The sequence below is a fragment of the Watersipora subatra genome, chromosome 7 (genome assembly GCF_963576615.1).
Source record: "Watersipora subatra chromosome 7, tzWatSuba1.1, whole genome shotgun sequence".
Lineage (NCBI taxonomy): Eukaryota > Metazoa > Bryozoa > Gymnolaemata > Cheilostomatida > Watersiporidae > Watersipora > Watersipora subatra.
This window is the reverse complement of record NC_088714.1, coordinates 35442913-35458266: the sequence shown is the minus strand read 5'-3', so window position 1 is coordinate 35458266 and position 15354 is coordinate 35442913. Positions and strand designations below refer to the sequence as shown.

The 15354-nt window shown below is 36.4% G+C and overlaps 1 protein-coding gene across 1 annotated transcript in view; it reads right to left on the bottom strand.

Moving 5' to 3' along the window:
• Positions 1-15354, bottom strand: part of LOC137400031 (uncharacterized) — a 68913-nt gene that overhangs the window by 50881 nt on the left and 2678 nt on the right. Inside the window, exons 3-7 of the mRNA XM_068086338.1 lie at positions 12179-12255; positions 9867-9961; positions 6275-6383; positions 5775-5973; positions 4599-4795 (exon numbers count right to left, since the gene is read on the bottom strand). Of these exons, the coding sequence (XP_067942439.1) occupies positions 4599-4795; positions 5775-5973; positions 6275-6383; positions 9867-9961; positions 12179-12255 (677 nt within the window). The remainder of the gene's footprint in view (positions 1-4598; positions 4796-5774; positions 5974-6274; positions 6384-9866; positions 9962-12178; positions 12256-15354) is intronic.

Genomic DNA, 15354 nt, shown 5'->3' with positions numbered 1-15354 from the left:
GATTATGCAGAAGTAAAATAATACTTATACTTTTGACTCATTATTACACATTATTACACAAACACTCACTGCATTTAAAAACATTGCCAAAATAATGACTATTGATGCATGAATTTGAAAAACATGTCAGGGCAGGGGATATGCCAGGGATATGCTGGTAATATGCCGGTAATATCCCGGAGATATGCCGGGGATATGCCAGGGATATGCTGGTAATATGCCGGTAATATCCCGGAGATATGCCGGGGATATGCCAGGGATATGCTGGTAATATGCCGGGGATATGCCGGTAATATCCTGGGGGTATGCCGATGATATGCTGGGGATATGCCGATGATATGCTGGTGATATGCCGGAGATATGCCGGTGATATGCTGGTAATATGCTAGTGATATGCTGGTGGTAAACTCAGCAGAACATGTAAAAAAGTTAGTGAGATATAAAACAACAAAAAACTCAAAAACATTTTTACAGGTTGATGCCGTGTCAATTTTAACAGCGTTAGAATAAACTGGAAGCAACTTCCTTTATTAGGTTTCATCAAATAGTCATCAATTTAACAGCGCTTAAATTACCATATCATTTACTTTTATTAACTCATTAGGGAAGTCTAAATTGTAATATAATTTAACAGTCAACATTACTTTTCAATTCATCTTAACCAAGAGTGAAAGTTGAGTTGATGAGTTGATGAGCAGAGTATAGTATATTATATTAGGTACTCAGGTTATTAATCAAGCAGAGAGGGACAGAGATGATGACAGAGAGGAACAGAGATGATGAGAGACAGAGTGGGGCTCATATTTCCTCAATTTTGGCCATCGCCATGAGGCTTGATACAGACTCAGAAATGACAAATGCCTGAAGATTGTATCTAATCTATAATAATTGTTCGCATAATTCTGCTCCATCTCAATATGTTAATAATAGATCGCTTTTTGAGAAGCTTTAATTATAATTATCACATCGGATAAGGGGCCTATGAGACAAAGCCTAAAGCTCATCACGTTATAGATGGACTTGAGTGAAAGTAAACAGCTATTCACCGAAACCCACAACTGATTTTAGTTAGGTTTCAAGGTAAAACTAAACCAATGAGGTAAACGTATCACATGCTATTAGAGGCTATATCCATATGAGAACAAAGACAGAGGTACTTGATAGTTAACATAAAGGCAGCCTAAAATTTGTAGAAGTTTCAGGCACAACTCTTTAACTGTAGCTCGAGAATTGTTCGCTCACACCTGAAATCTGACAAAGTATACAAAATGAGCAACATCAAGTAGCCACCCATTTAAACTAAGAGATTTTAGTCGTTCATATAGCCTTGACTAATAAGACAAACAGCAAAAACAAACTGTTTAGCTCTTCTCTTCAGGTGAACATAAAATCAATTTTCTTGTCATTAACATAGAATTATACCAATGAAAACTGTGATTTTGCTACAAAGGTGTAAGATAAAACTTTAATAAGTTTATACCTTTATAACTTGAAAAAAAATTCAACAAGATTCAAATAATATTAAGCTTTGCTAACTTTTAAGCTACTGCAGTTGCGATGTAAGATAGAATATATTAAAATATAAGATATACATATCTGAAAGGTATAAAATGAAAATGCACACACATTTATATTACTGATCAAATTTTGTTTTCTTGTTTTCTTAATCATTTTTCTTCAAAAGCCTCCATAAACCAAACATTAAACTTTTAGTTAGTCGAGTAGACAGACAGTTACGTGACTGCATAACTTTGTCCTGTTCATCGACTTGACTATTGACAGCCTATTAACAAGCAAATCGGATCAATTCAAAATGATCTTACAAAGAAATCTCTCACGATTAAACCATTTTCACGGTGCGTAGACTGACATAGACGTAGACTGACATAGACGTAGACTGACATAGACGTAGACTGACATAGACGTAGACTGACATAGACGTAGACTGACATAGACGTAGACTGACATAGACGTAGACTGACATAGACGTAGACTGACATAGACGTAGACTGACATAGACGTAGACTGACATAGACGTAGACTGACATAGACGTAGACTGACATAGACGTAGACTGACATAGACGTAGACTGACATAGACTGACATAGACGTAGACTGACATAGACGTAGACTGACATAGACTGTGTTCCGCTATCATACTTATAAAGAATGGCACAAAAAGTAATTTACCGGGCCAAATAATTTTTGCTATTTTTACGGTAGTCTGGCAAAAGTTATTTTATTGGTAGTGCTCAGCGTTGAGAAGTAAAGACACTGAACATGGTAGTATTGTTGATATTGAGCTCATATCCAACACTGTTATCTATCTTCGATGGTGCAGGAATACGATCACAATAACATTAATAGTAACAGCAATCGTAATAACAAATGACGAGATTAGTTGAAATAATGAGCCAGTCAAAAACTGTAATTGTAGCAATCGACTGGAAAACATTTAAATTATAAAACAAGAATGTATAAATTATGAGCTATAACCTAAGCAAACTGTAAACAGATTCTTAAAAGTTTTTGAGAAATATCCCACCCTCTATTACTCAGCCTCTATTACTTCATAATTTGTGCAGAATTTTGTTTACGCAACATAAATATGCATAAAAACTGAGAACAGAGAAATATCCGAGCTCATTACATAGAATTCAACGAGAATATGAGTGAATCTCAAAGCTGAGTAGTATATTAAACGATATGTACCAAGCTGTGATGTTACCCTTCTCATAGCCCATGAATTATTCATGTAAGCAAGTATCAACCTTTCAGTATCTTTAATTTAGGACAAACTGTGTTGATAAACTCATGGATGACATAACTGTCATCCATGAGTTTATCAACACAGAATTTAATAAATTGATTTCGCCAAAAAAGCTAATTTGATACAAATTTTATAACATTCCTTCAGCGCTTGCCAATAATGAACTAATCATCAAAATTAGCTTCCGAAAACTAGCAAAATTTCAGAGAATTTCTCATGGAAGTACCTAAGAGCAGCGGAATGGCCAAATGGCGGATCTAGATCCGGATCTTTCTAGTTTTTTTTGTGGATCTTTCAAGCTGGCTGTTGAAAAAATTTTTTGAAATAGTTTCTTTTAAATTTGGTTTAAACCCGACTTTGGTAAACTTTTCTTAGAATTATCGTAAATTCATTGTTTTTAGCAATGAATTTTGTGAAAAACAAAGAACATGACTCACAAATACTCTCCATGAACTTGTAAGAGTCGCTGTAAGTAGACCACGTAGTCAAAGCCTGCCCACTCATCATTTTTCTCACTGATATCAGACACATTTATTACAGCACATTCATTCACTGATTTCTAAATCAAATTAAATATACAAACAAAGTTTTTTAAAATCATATTTGACACCTTGTTTTAAGATGTACACAAATAATTGCATGTTTTTGTATAGTAAAAAAGAAAAATGCACATCTTCAGTTCGTTGTGGATCTTTAATTTGTCAGATTTGGCTGTAACGGATCATGACCAAATCATTTGGCTATCCCCCCTTACAGAGTGCACCATTAAATCCAAAAATCTATGCGTAGTTGCTTTATCGCGTATTGTACATTTGTCTATTTGATTTAAATGCAGATCCATTAGAAAATATTGGCAAAAAAATTTGCTTCGGTTCGATCTAGTTCGTGCTTGCCAGAACTCCATGAACAAATCTAGCAGAAAGCAATCCTTTTGTAATAATTCCACAAATACAAAAAACTTAAATAAGATGATGAGAAAGAATGGAGAATTTGTTTGCAGTGAATAAATAACTAAAACAGTGACTATTTTGTTGAGGAGTTAAGAGGAATAGCTGTGGTGTCAGAAGTCACATGTTTGTCACACCTGAATGAGCTGCGAGCATCATAGAAATGATGAGTGAGCATCAGCACCAACCAGCCTTAACCACTAGCCTCAAGCACCAGCAAGCACCGTTGAGAAATGCCATCAAGCGTAGGAGTAAAATAGGCTGCACTTTATATACTCTGAAGACCATATATAGCTTATATTTAGTAATTAGTCGAAATAATGATGTTTCGCTATGGCTTGATTGGTTTAGCATAATGACACCTTCAAGCGCTATGAGGAAGCATCGCTATCCCTTATCAACCAATCTGGTGGCCATGGAGCTACTTTTCACAACTCATCTCCAACCCTATACCTTTGCCTAGCCCCACCTTTGCCTAGTCCCACCTTCGCCTAGCCCCACCTTCGCCTAGCCCCACCTTCGCCTAGCCCCACCTATAGCCTAGCCCCACCTTTGCCTAGCCCCACCTATAGCCTAGCCCCACCTATAGCCTAGCGCCACCTTCACCTAGCCCCACCTTTGCTTAGCCCCACCTATAGCCTAGCGCCACCTTTACCTAGCCCCCCCCTATAGCCTAGCCCCACCTATAGCCTAGCCCCCACCTATAGCCTAGCCCCCCACCTATAGCCTAGCCCCCCACCTATAGCCTAGCCCTCCCTATAGCCTAGCCCCACCTATAGCCGAACTGAATTTGGTAAATACTATATTCCCTATAATGTTGTATTAATTTATTTCTAGCTCCAACTATTAATATGGTGTGTGTAAAACAGAAAAAATGATACCTGCATATACCCATTGGGATAGTTTGAATCATCAGGGTGTGCTGTTGCAGTGCGTCGCTTTCTGCACGCTCCCTTCCATCTTGACCTGGCCACTATGGTAACCATGATAACGACACAGGAGACACCTCCGACTATGGTCACCGATATGGTGATGATGAGAGCCTGATTACGGCTAGGAGATACCTCTTCCTCTTCATCTAGGGTTTCACCAAAACAGAACGGCATTTAACGACATGCCATAAATAAACGAGTGAGTTTAAAACTTCATTGCATTTTACTGAATATTTGACTTAAGTTATGAAATTATCTTGCTTGGTTCCTCCACAATTCACTAACAAAATTATTTAATGAAATAAAAAGATAAACAAAAATGCAACAAAACCTAAAGATAATTTAACATAATGCATCTCATTATGATTCAAAATAATTTATAATTGAATTATTCAAACAGGATATATAGCACAAATGAATGTATACTCCGCAGTGAAGTGTAGGAAGATTGATATCTGTCATCAATACTAAAGATGTCGGAAATACAAGTGCTGCAGAATTGTATAAAATTCACAAGAGCAAAGAAAGTTTTTCCTCATAAAATGAATGTAGGGGCCTAACTTTGTAAATAGATAACTAGGATCTGTTAAGAAATAGGACTCGATGAAAACTCCTGTCCTATAATAAAAATCTAGAATCTGTCATACTAGCAGCACTAATAGTGAGTTTTGCTTCTCTAGGAATCACAACTCCAATATAGATCACATGTGGGAGTTTTTTTAACCAAGGAGAAATTCATTTCCTATTAATTATCAACTACGTATATGTCATCTATGACTGGCCAAGATGTGATACTAGAACAATCCTATGAGTAAATGCTAACTTATCTCCTCGTTCATGCCTGGACCAATTAGATGGTCCAAGGTACTCTGAAATTCTGTACACCTGAAATGCAAGCTAAAGAACTGGTCAAATGCAAAACATGATTAGTGTATCGACAAATGAGAGGCATAAGGCAGTTGGCCTCGAGCCTTGCGCAATAACTTCCGCGTGGCATGAAAGTGATCCACTGGGAATGACAAACTTGTTAAGGAACAAACAAACTCCCCCAACAGGTTGTATTTGTGCAAACCAGGAGCCAAGTCATTCAACATTACCATCCTGGTGATGAAACACCAATCTTACTTTTAGAAGAGGTTTCTCCAATCATACAAGCAGGAATATGGGGTATCCATTCGCCGGAGCCATTACAAACGCTGACAAGAATCTGAGGTGTAGTATTTAGCTCTAGTAAGCATTGCACATGAATCTTTGCCCCTGGGATGAAATAGAGAGAGCCTTCAAATTGCCTGCTGATGGGTCCCGTGTGTCCAGAGTTACCTAGCTGCGTGGAAATAATTAGATTATTATTAACAAGTGATTACACCCTGCCTCATGTATTACAGGAAAGTGGGAAGCAGTGTTCCACCGCCGCCCCGTCACATTGACAACTTTTACCATTGCATTTCCTGGAATATAAACCTCAGTTAGATTGAAAATATGCAGCATTTGGTAATTTAATTATAAAATCTAAATTATATGAAGCAATTAGTTCTGACCTCATACAACAAGGTGTTGGCACAACATGTGTAAGCTTTCATTTATAGAATCGTAAGCCTCTGGAAAGGCCTGATTTAAAAACTCACGGAGAGCACGTAGTCTTCATCTAAAGTATATGGAATGTTGCTAGAGGATGGCTCAATGCACATGTGCACACAATCAAATTTCTTCAAGTCCACAGCAGCCATGCCAGTGCTAAAATGAAACAAATAACAAAAAATGCTAGATGTAAAATATGGTATGATATATGTTAAAGTCAACTATGAGTGTATGCTAGCATGTCGCCATATTATACATGTAAACTGATCCTTCCGTTGCAAAAGAAGGCAAGCTACCATGCAAAAATGACATTTGTTTTTTTTTTAGTCTGATGCATGTAAAACTGTCTTGTTACAAAGCTTCGCAGTAACTTTACGATACGATGTGCGATAACAATCAAATAGCCCATTTAATATTGCCAAACAACTTCAAATGTGAAGATGGATGAGTTGAAAAAACTTTTCCTCACGGTTCCTACATGTACGCGCGTGTTGTAGACGTAAGGGAGCACTAAACATGTACGTGTGTGTTGTAGATGTAAGGAAGCACTAGACATGTACACGCGTGCTGTAGATGTGAGGGAGCACTACATATGTACGTGCGTGTTGTAGATGTAAGAGAGCACTAGACATGTACGTGTGTGTTGTAGATGTAAGGGAGCACTAGACATGTACGTGTGTGTTGTAGATGTAAGGGAGCACTAAAGTTGTACGTGTGTGTTGTAGATGTAAGGAAGCAGTAGACATGTATGTGCATGTTGTAGATGTAAGAGAGCTTACATGCAGGCCTAGTCTGTTTTCAACACCAATAAAACCAGAGGAACATATACTGAGAAACACTCCTGGCCTCCACAGAATTTATCAGAAAGTTAGCTACAATATCTCAATGTTACCTACAATATCTCAATGTTACCCACAATATCTCAATGTTACCTACAATATCTCAATGCTAGCTACAATATCTCAATGCCAGCTAAAATATCTCAATGTTAGCTACAATATCGCAATGTTAGCTAGAATATCGCAATGTTAGCTACAATATCTCAATGCTAGCTAGAATATCTCAATGTTAGCTACAATAACTCAATGCTAGCTACAATATCTCAATGTTAGCTACAATATCTCAATGTTAGCTACAATAACTCGATGCTAGCTACAATATCTCAATGTTAGCTACAATATCTCAATGCTAGCTACAATAACTCAATGTTAGCCACAATATCTCAATGTTACCTAGAATATCTCAATGGTAGCTACAATATCTCAATGCTAGCTAAAATATCTCAATGCTTCATTAAAAAATTACTTTTCATTATTCTTATATTAACTGTTCAATATTTTCATTGATGTTTGCTATCAGAAATGACAAAATTTCTATAGATTAGTATCGGAAATTATTTTGAGTAAATAACTGGGAGCCAGTTGTGGTTAGTTATCAGGCATGCTAACAGTGACTACTTCATAGTCATATCAGTGACTACTATATAGCCATATCAGCAACTACTGTAGCCATATCAATGACTACTGTAACCATAGCAGCGACTACTGTAGTCATATCAGCGACTACTGTAACCATATCAGCGACTACTGTAGCCATATCAGCGACTACTGTAGCCATATCAGCGTTTTTATTCAATTAATAAACAAGGATGTCATCCCATGCCTAAAGGTTGACTTGCAACCAAATTCACATTTCAGTTATTTGGTATCAAAAGATTCACCATGTCTTACTCTGCTGTAGGTGCCAAATATGTGGAAATGTGATTACAAGCTCTTAAAAGCTCAAAAACTAAAAGCCGCCGTAGATTGGAATACGTTTATTTCTCTGACGCAGCCATGACAGTTTGGTTATTGTTTTGTCACGTGATGTTCTCACGTGAGTTGAAAGGCCAATAAAAAGCTCAATATAAACTTATTGTAGCACTAGTTTATGACCAACACTTCAGGTTTTACCGAAGACCCCGTATTAAATATAGATGCTCGCTACTTCACAGTTTTGTTTCGGCTTGAACTAATCGTCAAGTCGTAATCTGATCATTTGACCCAATACTTCGAAAATAATTTTTGCAGCACTTTTCGATTATCACAGGTGACCAACAGGCTCGTCATGATTATCAGACAATGATATGTACTCCTTCGAGGTAAGGTTGAAAAATTAAATGAATTTTTACGGTAAGTTATAAGATATCACTGCTATAAGTGACAGCATTACAATGACGATAAAACAGACGCGTAAGAACAATAGACATGGTTTTATTGAATGCTAAAATATATTTGTGAAAACATTTCTACGAATAAGGTTGCATGAAAGTGTAAACAGAAACCATCTACCACAACTACACCATATTTGAGCCATTTTGGAAAGAGAATCCAAACTACGGGGGTCTCGTGTGGCTGCGATTAACTGTTCGTTTTTGAGCTTTTAAGAGCTTGTAATCACATTCCCACATATTTTGCACCTACAACACAACAGAGTAAGACATGGTGAATCTTTTGATATCAAATAACTGTAAGGTGAATTTTGTTGCAAGTCAACCTTTAAAGAAAGACGGGGATTAGGAACAGCTAAGATATTTTCAAGTACTATCCAAACAACTAGGTTATTTAATCCTGATAAAAACTAGTTACAGACATGTATAATTCTGTTCCAAGGTTATATACTATTTCAAAGTTCATATTATTTTATGTATAGGTTTTTACAATGGGTCAAAATTCATGAGAAGGTAATCATTTGATAGAAGTGAACACCTGGAGCAGTGTTGGCTATTTGTATTCTTAAGACGTTTGGCAAGAGGCACCATTTCAATGCTGTAGTGGCTAAACAGGCTGATCACATGCACTCATATTAACTTCACAAAACTTTCAACGTACATATTATAGTTTTTTATGTTATGTTTTAAATGGTGCCCACGTTGGCCATATGTCTAATGAAGTCAGACAGTCATGACTACTTTAACGATTATTTTATTTTAATTGTTCCAGCAAGAATTATCGCTATGGCAAGCTTATCACTTCAAGAAACTTTAAACAAAAAATCTGTGCTCATTCATATAAAAATTCGCAAATGAAAGAAAACCGATACAAAAGCATGCTGAACAGATACCAACATGCTAGACCTAGTGTTAACATAATCATCATGATGAACAAATACCAACATGCTAGACCTAGTGTTAACATAATCATCACGCTGAACAAATACCAACATGCTAGACCTAGTGTTAACACAATCTTCATGATGAACAGATACCAACATGCTAGACCTAGTGTTAACATAATCATCATGCTGAACAAATACCAACATGCTAGACCTAGTGTTAACACAATCATCATGCTGAACAAATACCAACATGCTAGACCTAGTGTTAACATAATCTTCATGTTGAACAAATAGCAACACGCTATACCTAGTGTTAAAACAATCATACTACTGTTTTAGGTTAATAATTCTACTTATTTGTCAGCTAGGTATAAATCTCTTGTGTAAAGCAGTTGAGGTTTATTAATCAACATACAGACACTATAATCAATGCCTAGCAAATTTATGGAAGTCCCTTGGGAGTGACTAGATATTAATAATTGCTCCATAATTAATTCTATTAATGTAGCTGTATTCCAGATTTACAGGTAGTAGTTACCTTACCTTTTTACCCATACACCATCCTCACAATGAACGTTGTAAGAATTCCATAGAGGTAACAACTTCAAAGTAGAATCTCGGCATGATACTCTGCGTATCTGAAAATTATTAAAATTCCATTAAGTTGTCAAATAATAAATACAGTCATTCCTGAACATACAAGAGCCCCAACATATGAAAAAATAGAGATATGAGCAAACTTTTGACCAAGCTTCTGCCTTGACATACGAGAAACCTTTAAGACACGAGCTGGTCCTTGATGGCCGCTAAATGGCCAGAGACTGTTATCGAGAACAGCATTACTTGATCTTTTTTGTCGAATCAGTTTTACAAAAAAAGTTTTAAAAAGGTCAGCTAAAAGTTATAGTGAACGCGGAGCAAAAAGCGCCATGCGGGAAACATAATAAAAAATCAAAACGAAGACAAAATTAAAGTTAAGTTTAGTATGAGATTAAAACTTAGCTTCAAGTGTTTGTTTAGTAAGCTAAGTTCATTTAAGTTAAATTCAAAGTTTATGTTACGTAGTGCCACAAAGGTCTAGCATATCAAACGTGTTACTGTCAAGTCTCTTTCACACCGCCATTAGCCACTATGTCTGTCTCGAACGTGCCAACTCCATATAGTACTGTACATACCGTAGTAATGTTACGCATTTTATCGCAGATCAAAACAACTAAATAGGTATTTGTTACTCGCTGAGCATAGGTACTGAATTACAATTAAAAACATGTTTCTCCATTGTAATATACTATTTGAATGAAATGGAAATAATGAAATGGAATGAAAGGGTGTGGATTAATTAGTGTTTAGTTATTTTATATAGGAAATACTGAATTGAGATACAATCACATTGAAACACGGGCTCAGTTCCAGAAGGCATTATTAAGCTCGTATTTCAAGGTATGACTAGTCTGATAAGAAAAGGGGGTAGCGAATAACAATACGAAAACATAGAATTTATTAGTGACTGACTGAGAGCGCAGCTCCAACAATGATAAAAAATGTGGCAATCGTATTATTCATGCACTTTTGCAAATTGATATATACCGTAAAACCTCTAATTGAACGCCAGGGCGCTCTATTTTTCAACCCTTCCTCTATAGTGGCAGTCAATCGGAGGTGACGTTCAAATAGAGGCTGGTGTTGTATTTTTCAAATGCCTCGTCAGAATTTTGAGAAAATAAATTTAGCCATTTTACGGCCAAAGCGAATGTCACTTATATTTTGCCCTGTTTTTCCGGTGGAGCGATATTAGGCCTTTTGGGTGCAATAAATCTGCTACCTCCAACTTGTCAAAGATCTCTTAATAAATATGCATTGAGAAACCGATAAATATCTCTACCAGTTGATATCTATTGTTTGCAATTGATCTGCGATGAAATTATAGCCTGTGTCCTGCTTTGCAGTTGGTAGGAGCTATCAATTTTTATTTCATTCTCAATTTGAAGACATATTCTTGTTTTATATCAATATTTACCAATGTTGCATAAAAGCTCATTGCACTCATTAATATGTTTGGTACAATTTGCAGCCAAAACTAGCTTTTTATGTGCAATAGAAGAGGAGTTACGAGTGCTGGTCAATCGTAAGATCAGATTACCGCAATGATGCTATCAAAAAATATGCTATAAATCCGCAAATTTATAGGTTACATAATGATAATCTATCAAATGCTACAAATATATATTCATGAACAAGCGACATGAATGCACCATTATAGTTGTATGACACTTTTCTACTGATCACCTGATATGATGGGTTCATAAAAATCAAATATAGTTCAAGTGGCGGTCAAATGGAGGTGGCATTCAAATAGAGGTGCCGTTCAATTCAAGGTTTTACGGTAAATTCTATGACATTCCCTCAGCATTTGCCAACAAATATAACTAGCCTTCAAAATTTGCTTCAGTAAATGGTTTCAAAATTGAAATGCAAGATCTGCGAAATATACAGCCCTAATCAAATGTAAACAATGCGCTATAATAAAAGCATAGAAATACAACTGTTGATTATATATATGATCAGACTTTAATGATTAAAGTTTTAAGGCATATCGTTAAATGGACAACTAACACTTTAAAAACCATAGAGAATAACATCTACATTTGCATTACCAACAACTACAGTGTTATTAAGAATAAAACCACTTATACTTACAGTCGATACTTACAAATTACAAATAAATAAATATGCGCATAGTAATTGTTTCCAGTATAAAGTTTTGAGCAGGGAATTAGAAAGTGTGCTATATACCTACAAAATATAAATTTATTATTTTCACAAATGTACTTGAGAGATAAAAACTAATCACTTACGTTGCTGTCATTTAGAGGAGTTAACACGAGGAAGTTGAGATTCTCAGGAATGTCACACGCACCCAGAGCTCCGAGCCCTACAAATACAATACTATCATATTTATGATAACATTACAGTATCCAAGACAAATTGAATGAACCTAAGACACATTTAGATAAGCTTGGAGAGCTGCCAACAATTATTTCTAAATAACCTTGAAAGTTAGCCACATCCAGTTATAAACATCTACCAATTACAATTTTAGAATTTCCACAGTCCAAAGTGATTGCTCAAATCCAAAGATTCAGAACAGAAGATCTAAAGAACAGTAAGTCCTATTGAATGTGGCCAGAGTTCAAGTCTAGTGAAGCACACAATCACAACTTAAACAGTAAGTCCTATTGAATGTGGCTGGAGTTCAAGTCTAGTGAGGCACACAATCACAACTTAAACAGTAAGTCCTATTGAATGTGGCTGGAGTTCAAGTCTAACGAGGCACACAATCACAACTTAAACAGTAAGTTCTATTGAATGTGGCCAGAGTTCAAGTCTAGTGAGGCACACAATCACAACTTAAACAGTAAGTCCTATTGAATGTGGCTGGAGTTCAAGTCTAACGAGGCACACAATCACAACTTAAACAGTAAGTCCTATTGAATGTGGCTGGAGTTCAAGTCTAACGAGGCACACAATCACAACTTAAACAGTAAGTTCTATTGAATGTGGCCAGAGTTCAAGTCTAGTGAGGCACACAATCACAACTTAAACAGTAAGTCCTATTGAATGTGGCCAGAGTTCAAGTCTAATGAGGCACACAATCACAACTTGAACAGTAAGTCCTATTGAATGTGGCCAGAGTTCAAGTCTAGTGAGGCACACAATCACAACTTAAACAGTAAGTTCTATTGAATGTGGCAAGAGTTCAAGTCTAGTGAGGCACACAATCACAACTTAAACAGTAAGTCCTATTGAATGTGGCTGGAGTTCAAGTCTAGTGAAGCGCACAATCACAACTTAAACAGTAAGTCCTATTGAATGTGGCTGGAGTTCAAGTCTAACGAGGCACACAATCACAACTTAAACAGTAAGTTCTATTGAATGTGGCCAGAGTTCAAGTCTAGTGAGGCACACAATCACAACTTAAACAGTAAGTTCTATTGAATGTGGCCAGAGTTCAAGTCTAGTGAGGCACACAATCACAACTTAAACAGTAAGTCCTATTGAATGTGGCCAGAGTTCAAGTCTAATGAGGCACACAATCACAACTTGAACAGTAAGTCCTATTGAATGTGGCCAGAGTTCAAGTCTAACGAGGCACACAATCACAACTTGAACAGTAAGTCCTATTGAATGTGGCCAGAGTTCAAGTCTAGTGAGGCACACAATCACAACTTAAACAGTAAGTCCTATTGAATGTGGCCAGAGTTCAAGTCTAGTGAGTCTAGCAAAGCAAACCATCACAATTCAAAAATTAATGAAGGCAAAAGTCTTCAATTCTCAATTTTCTAGCAGAATCAGTAAGATTCACATTCAGTCTTGACTTCTTGCACTTTTTTTTTCCCCTTCCTATTACGTAAGTATACCAGATCATAACTTATATTTGTGCATTTTAACACATCTAGTCATTTATTCGAGACACATGTTTTACCAAACTTTCAAAACTAGTAGCTAAACCGGTGTATGGTGACAGAATAAAGGCGGGGGAAGAGACAACCAGTGTATAGTGACAGAATGAATGCGGAGAAAGGGACAACCGGTGTATAGTGGCAGAATGAATGCGGAGAAAGGGACAACCGGTGTATAGTGACAGAATGAAGGTGGAGAAAGGGACAACCGGTGTATAGTGACAGAATGAACGCGGAGAAAGAGACAACCGGTGTATAGTGACAGAATGAACACGGAGAAAGGGACAATCGGTGTATAGTGACAGAATGAATGCGGAGAAAGGGACAACCGGTGAATAGTGACAGAATGGACGCAGAGAAAGAGACAACCGGTGTATAGTGACAGAATGGACGCAGAGAAAGGGACAACTGGTGTATAGTGACAGAATGAACGCAGAGAAAGGGACAGGTTGCGCAACAAGCATAGACTCTCAGACAAACAAGTGACACAAAGACCGCAATGTGAAGAGCACAGAAATGAGCCTGCAGAATATACCAATAATAATATTTTGAGTTAGATATATAGAAGGTTAACAAAATTAAATTAATAGCTTAATGCAATAGAAAATATTGAAATTATTTTATGTGTAGAAATGAATAAAGCACTCAAGCTTTCAGTCTTCATGAGGAGAGTAGCTAGTAAAAAGGCCAGTCGTGCTCAGGTTGATAGCTATAACTTGTTGAATGCATTAAATTTTAACGACATGAAAAAGGTTTGTGTGTAACTCTCTTTGTTACGATAGACAAAATTCAATGAACACTTGTTGAGTAGATAAACTTGGTCAATAATTGATAAAACTGAGTGGGGAGATTATTAGTACCACCTGCTAATACTAGCTAAACTCAAAATTCTCATGAGCTTAAATATCCATGATTTGTTTTTATTAAAGTATGACTTTAATTGATTAGAGACTTTAAAGATTGCAGCTAGCTCTACATTATTTTTATTAATTGTCTAAGCTTGCACAAATTTGAATCTTGCCTGCATCCCAGTTAGCCAAAATGAACTTTCAATTCATTTACAAAGTTTGTATGAGATGTTGGTATATAAACAAGATGGCCATGCAATGGTACGTCGACCTATTTAAAAAATTCTCATGATCAATAATAATGTTAGTTCACATACTGTAACAGTCCAAGAACAAGCAGCATTCTCTAACACAATTATCAGTGTCAAGGAATTGTTGTAAAATTCAGCCTAGTCGAAGGAAAAAATGATATTCACGGAATAATTCTAGTTTGTATTCATGCGCAACGCAAGTTTTGAACATACATTTAATCAGAGTTCATTAAGTTATCAACACCAATAGTAGTAGTAGTAGTGAGGCTACACTGAACAACAGTTTTTAATGCACCATTTAATCCAACATATAAATGCATTGACAGTTTTAACGCTTCAACAAAAAGTGATCTAACATCACAACTGGAAAAATTGGTGACTACCAGTCTAAAAGATTATTTAGTCTTGTATCATCATCAATAACAACCGCTAGCTAATATAGTTATTACGGTTTTAGCGATTTGCATGTTCT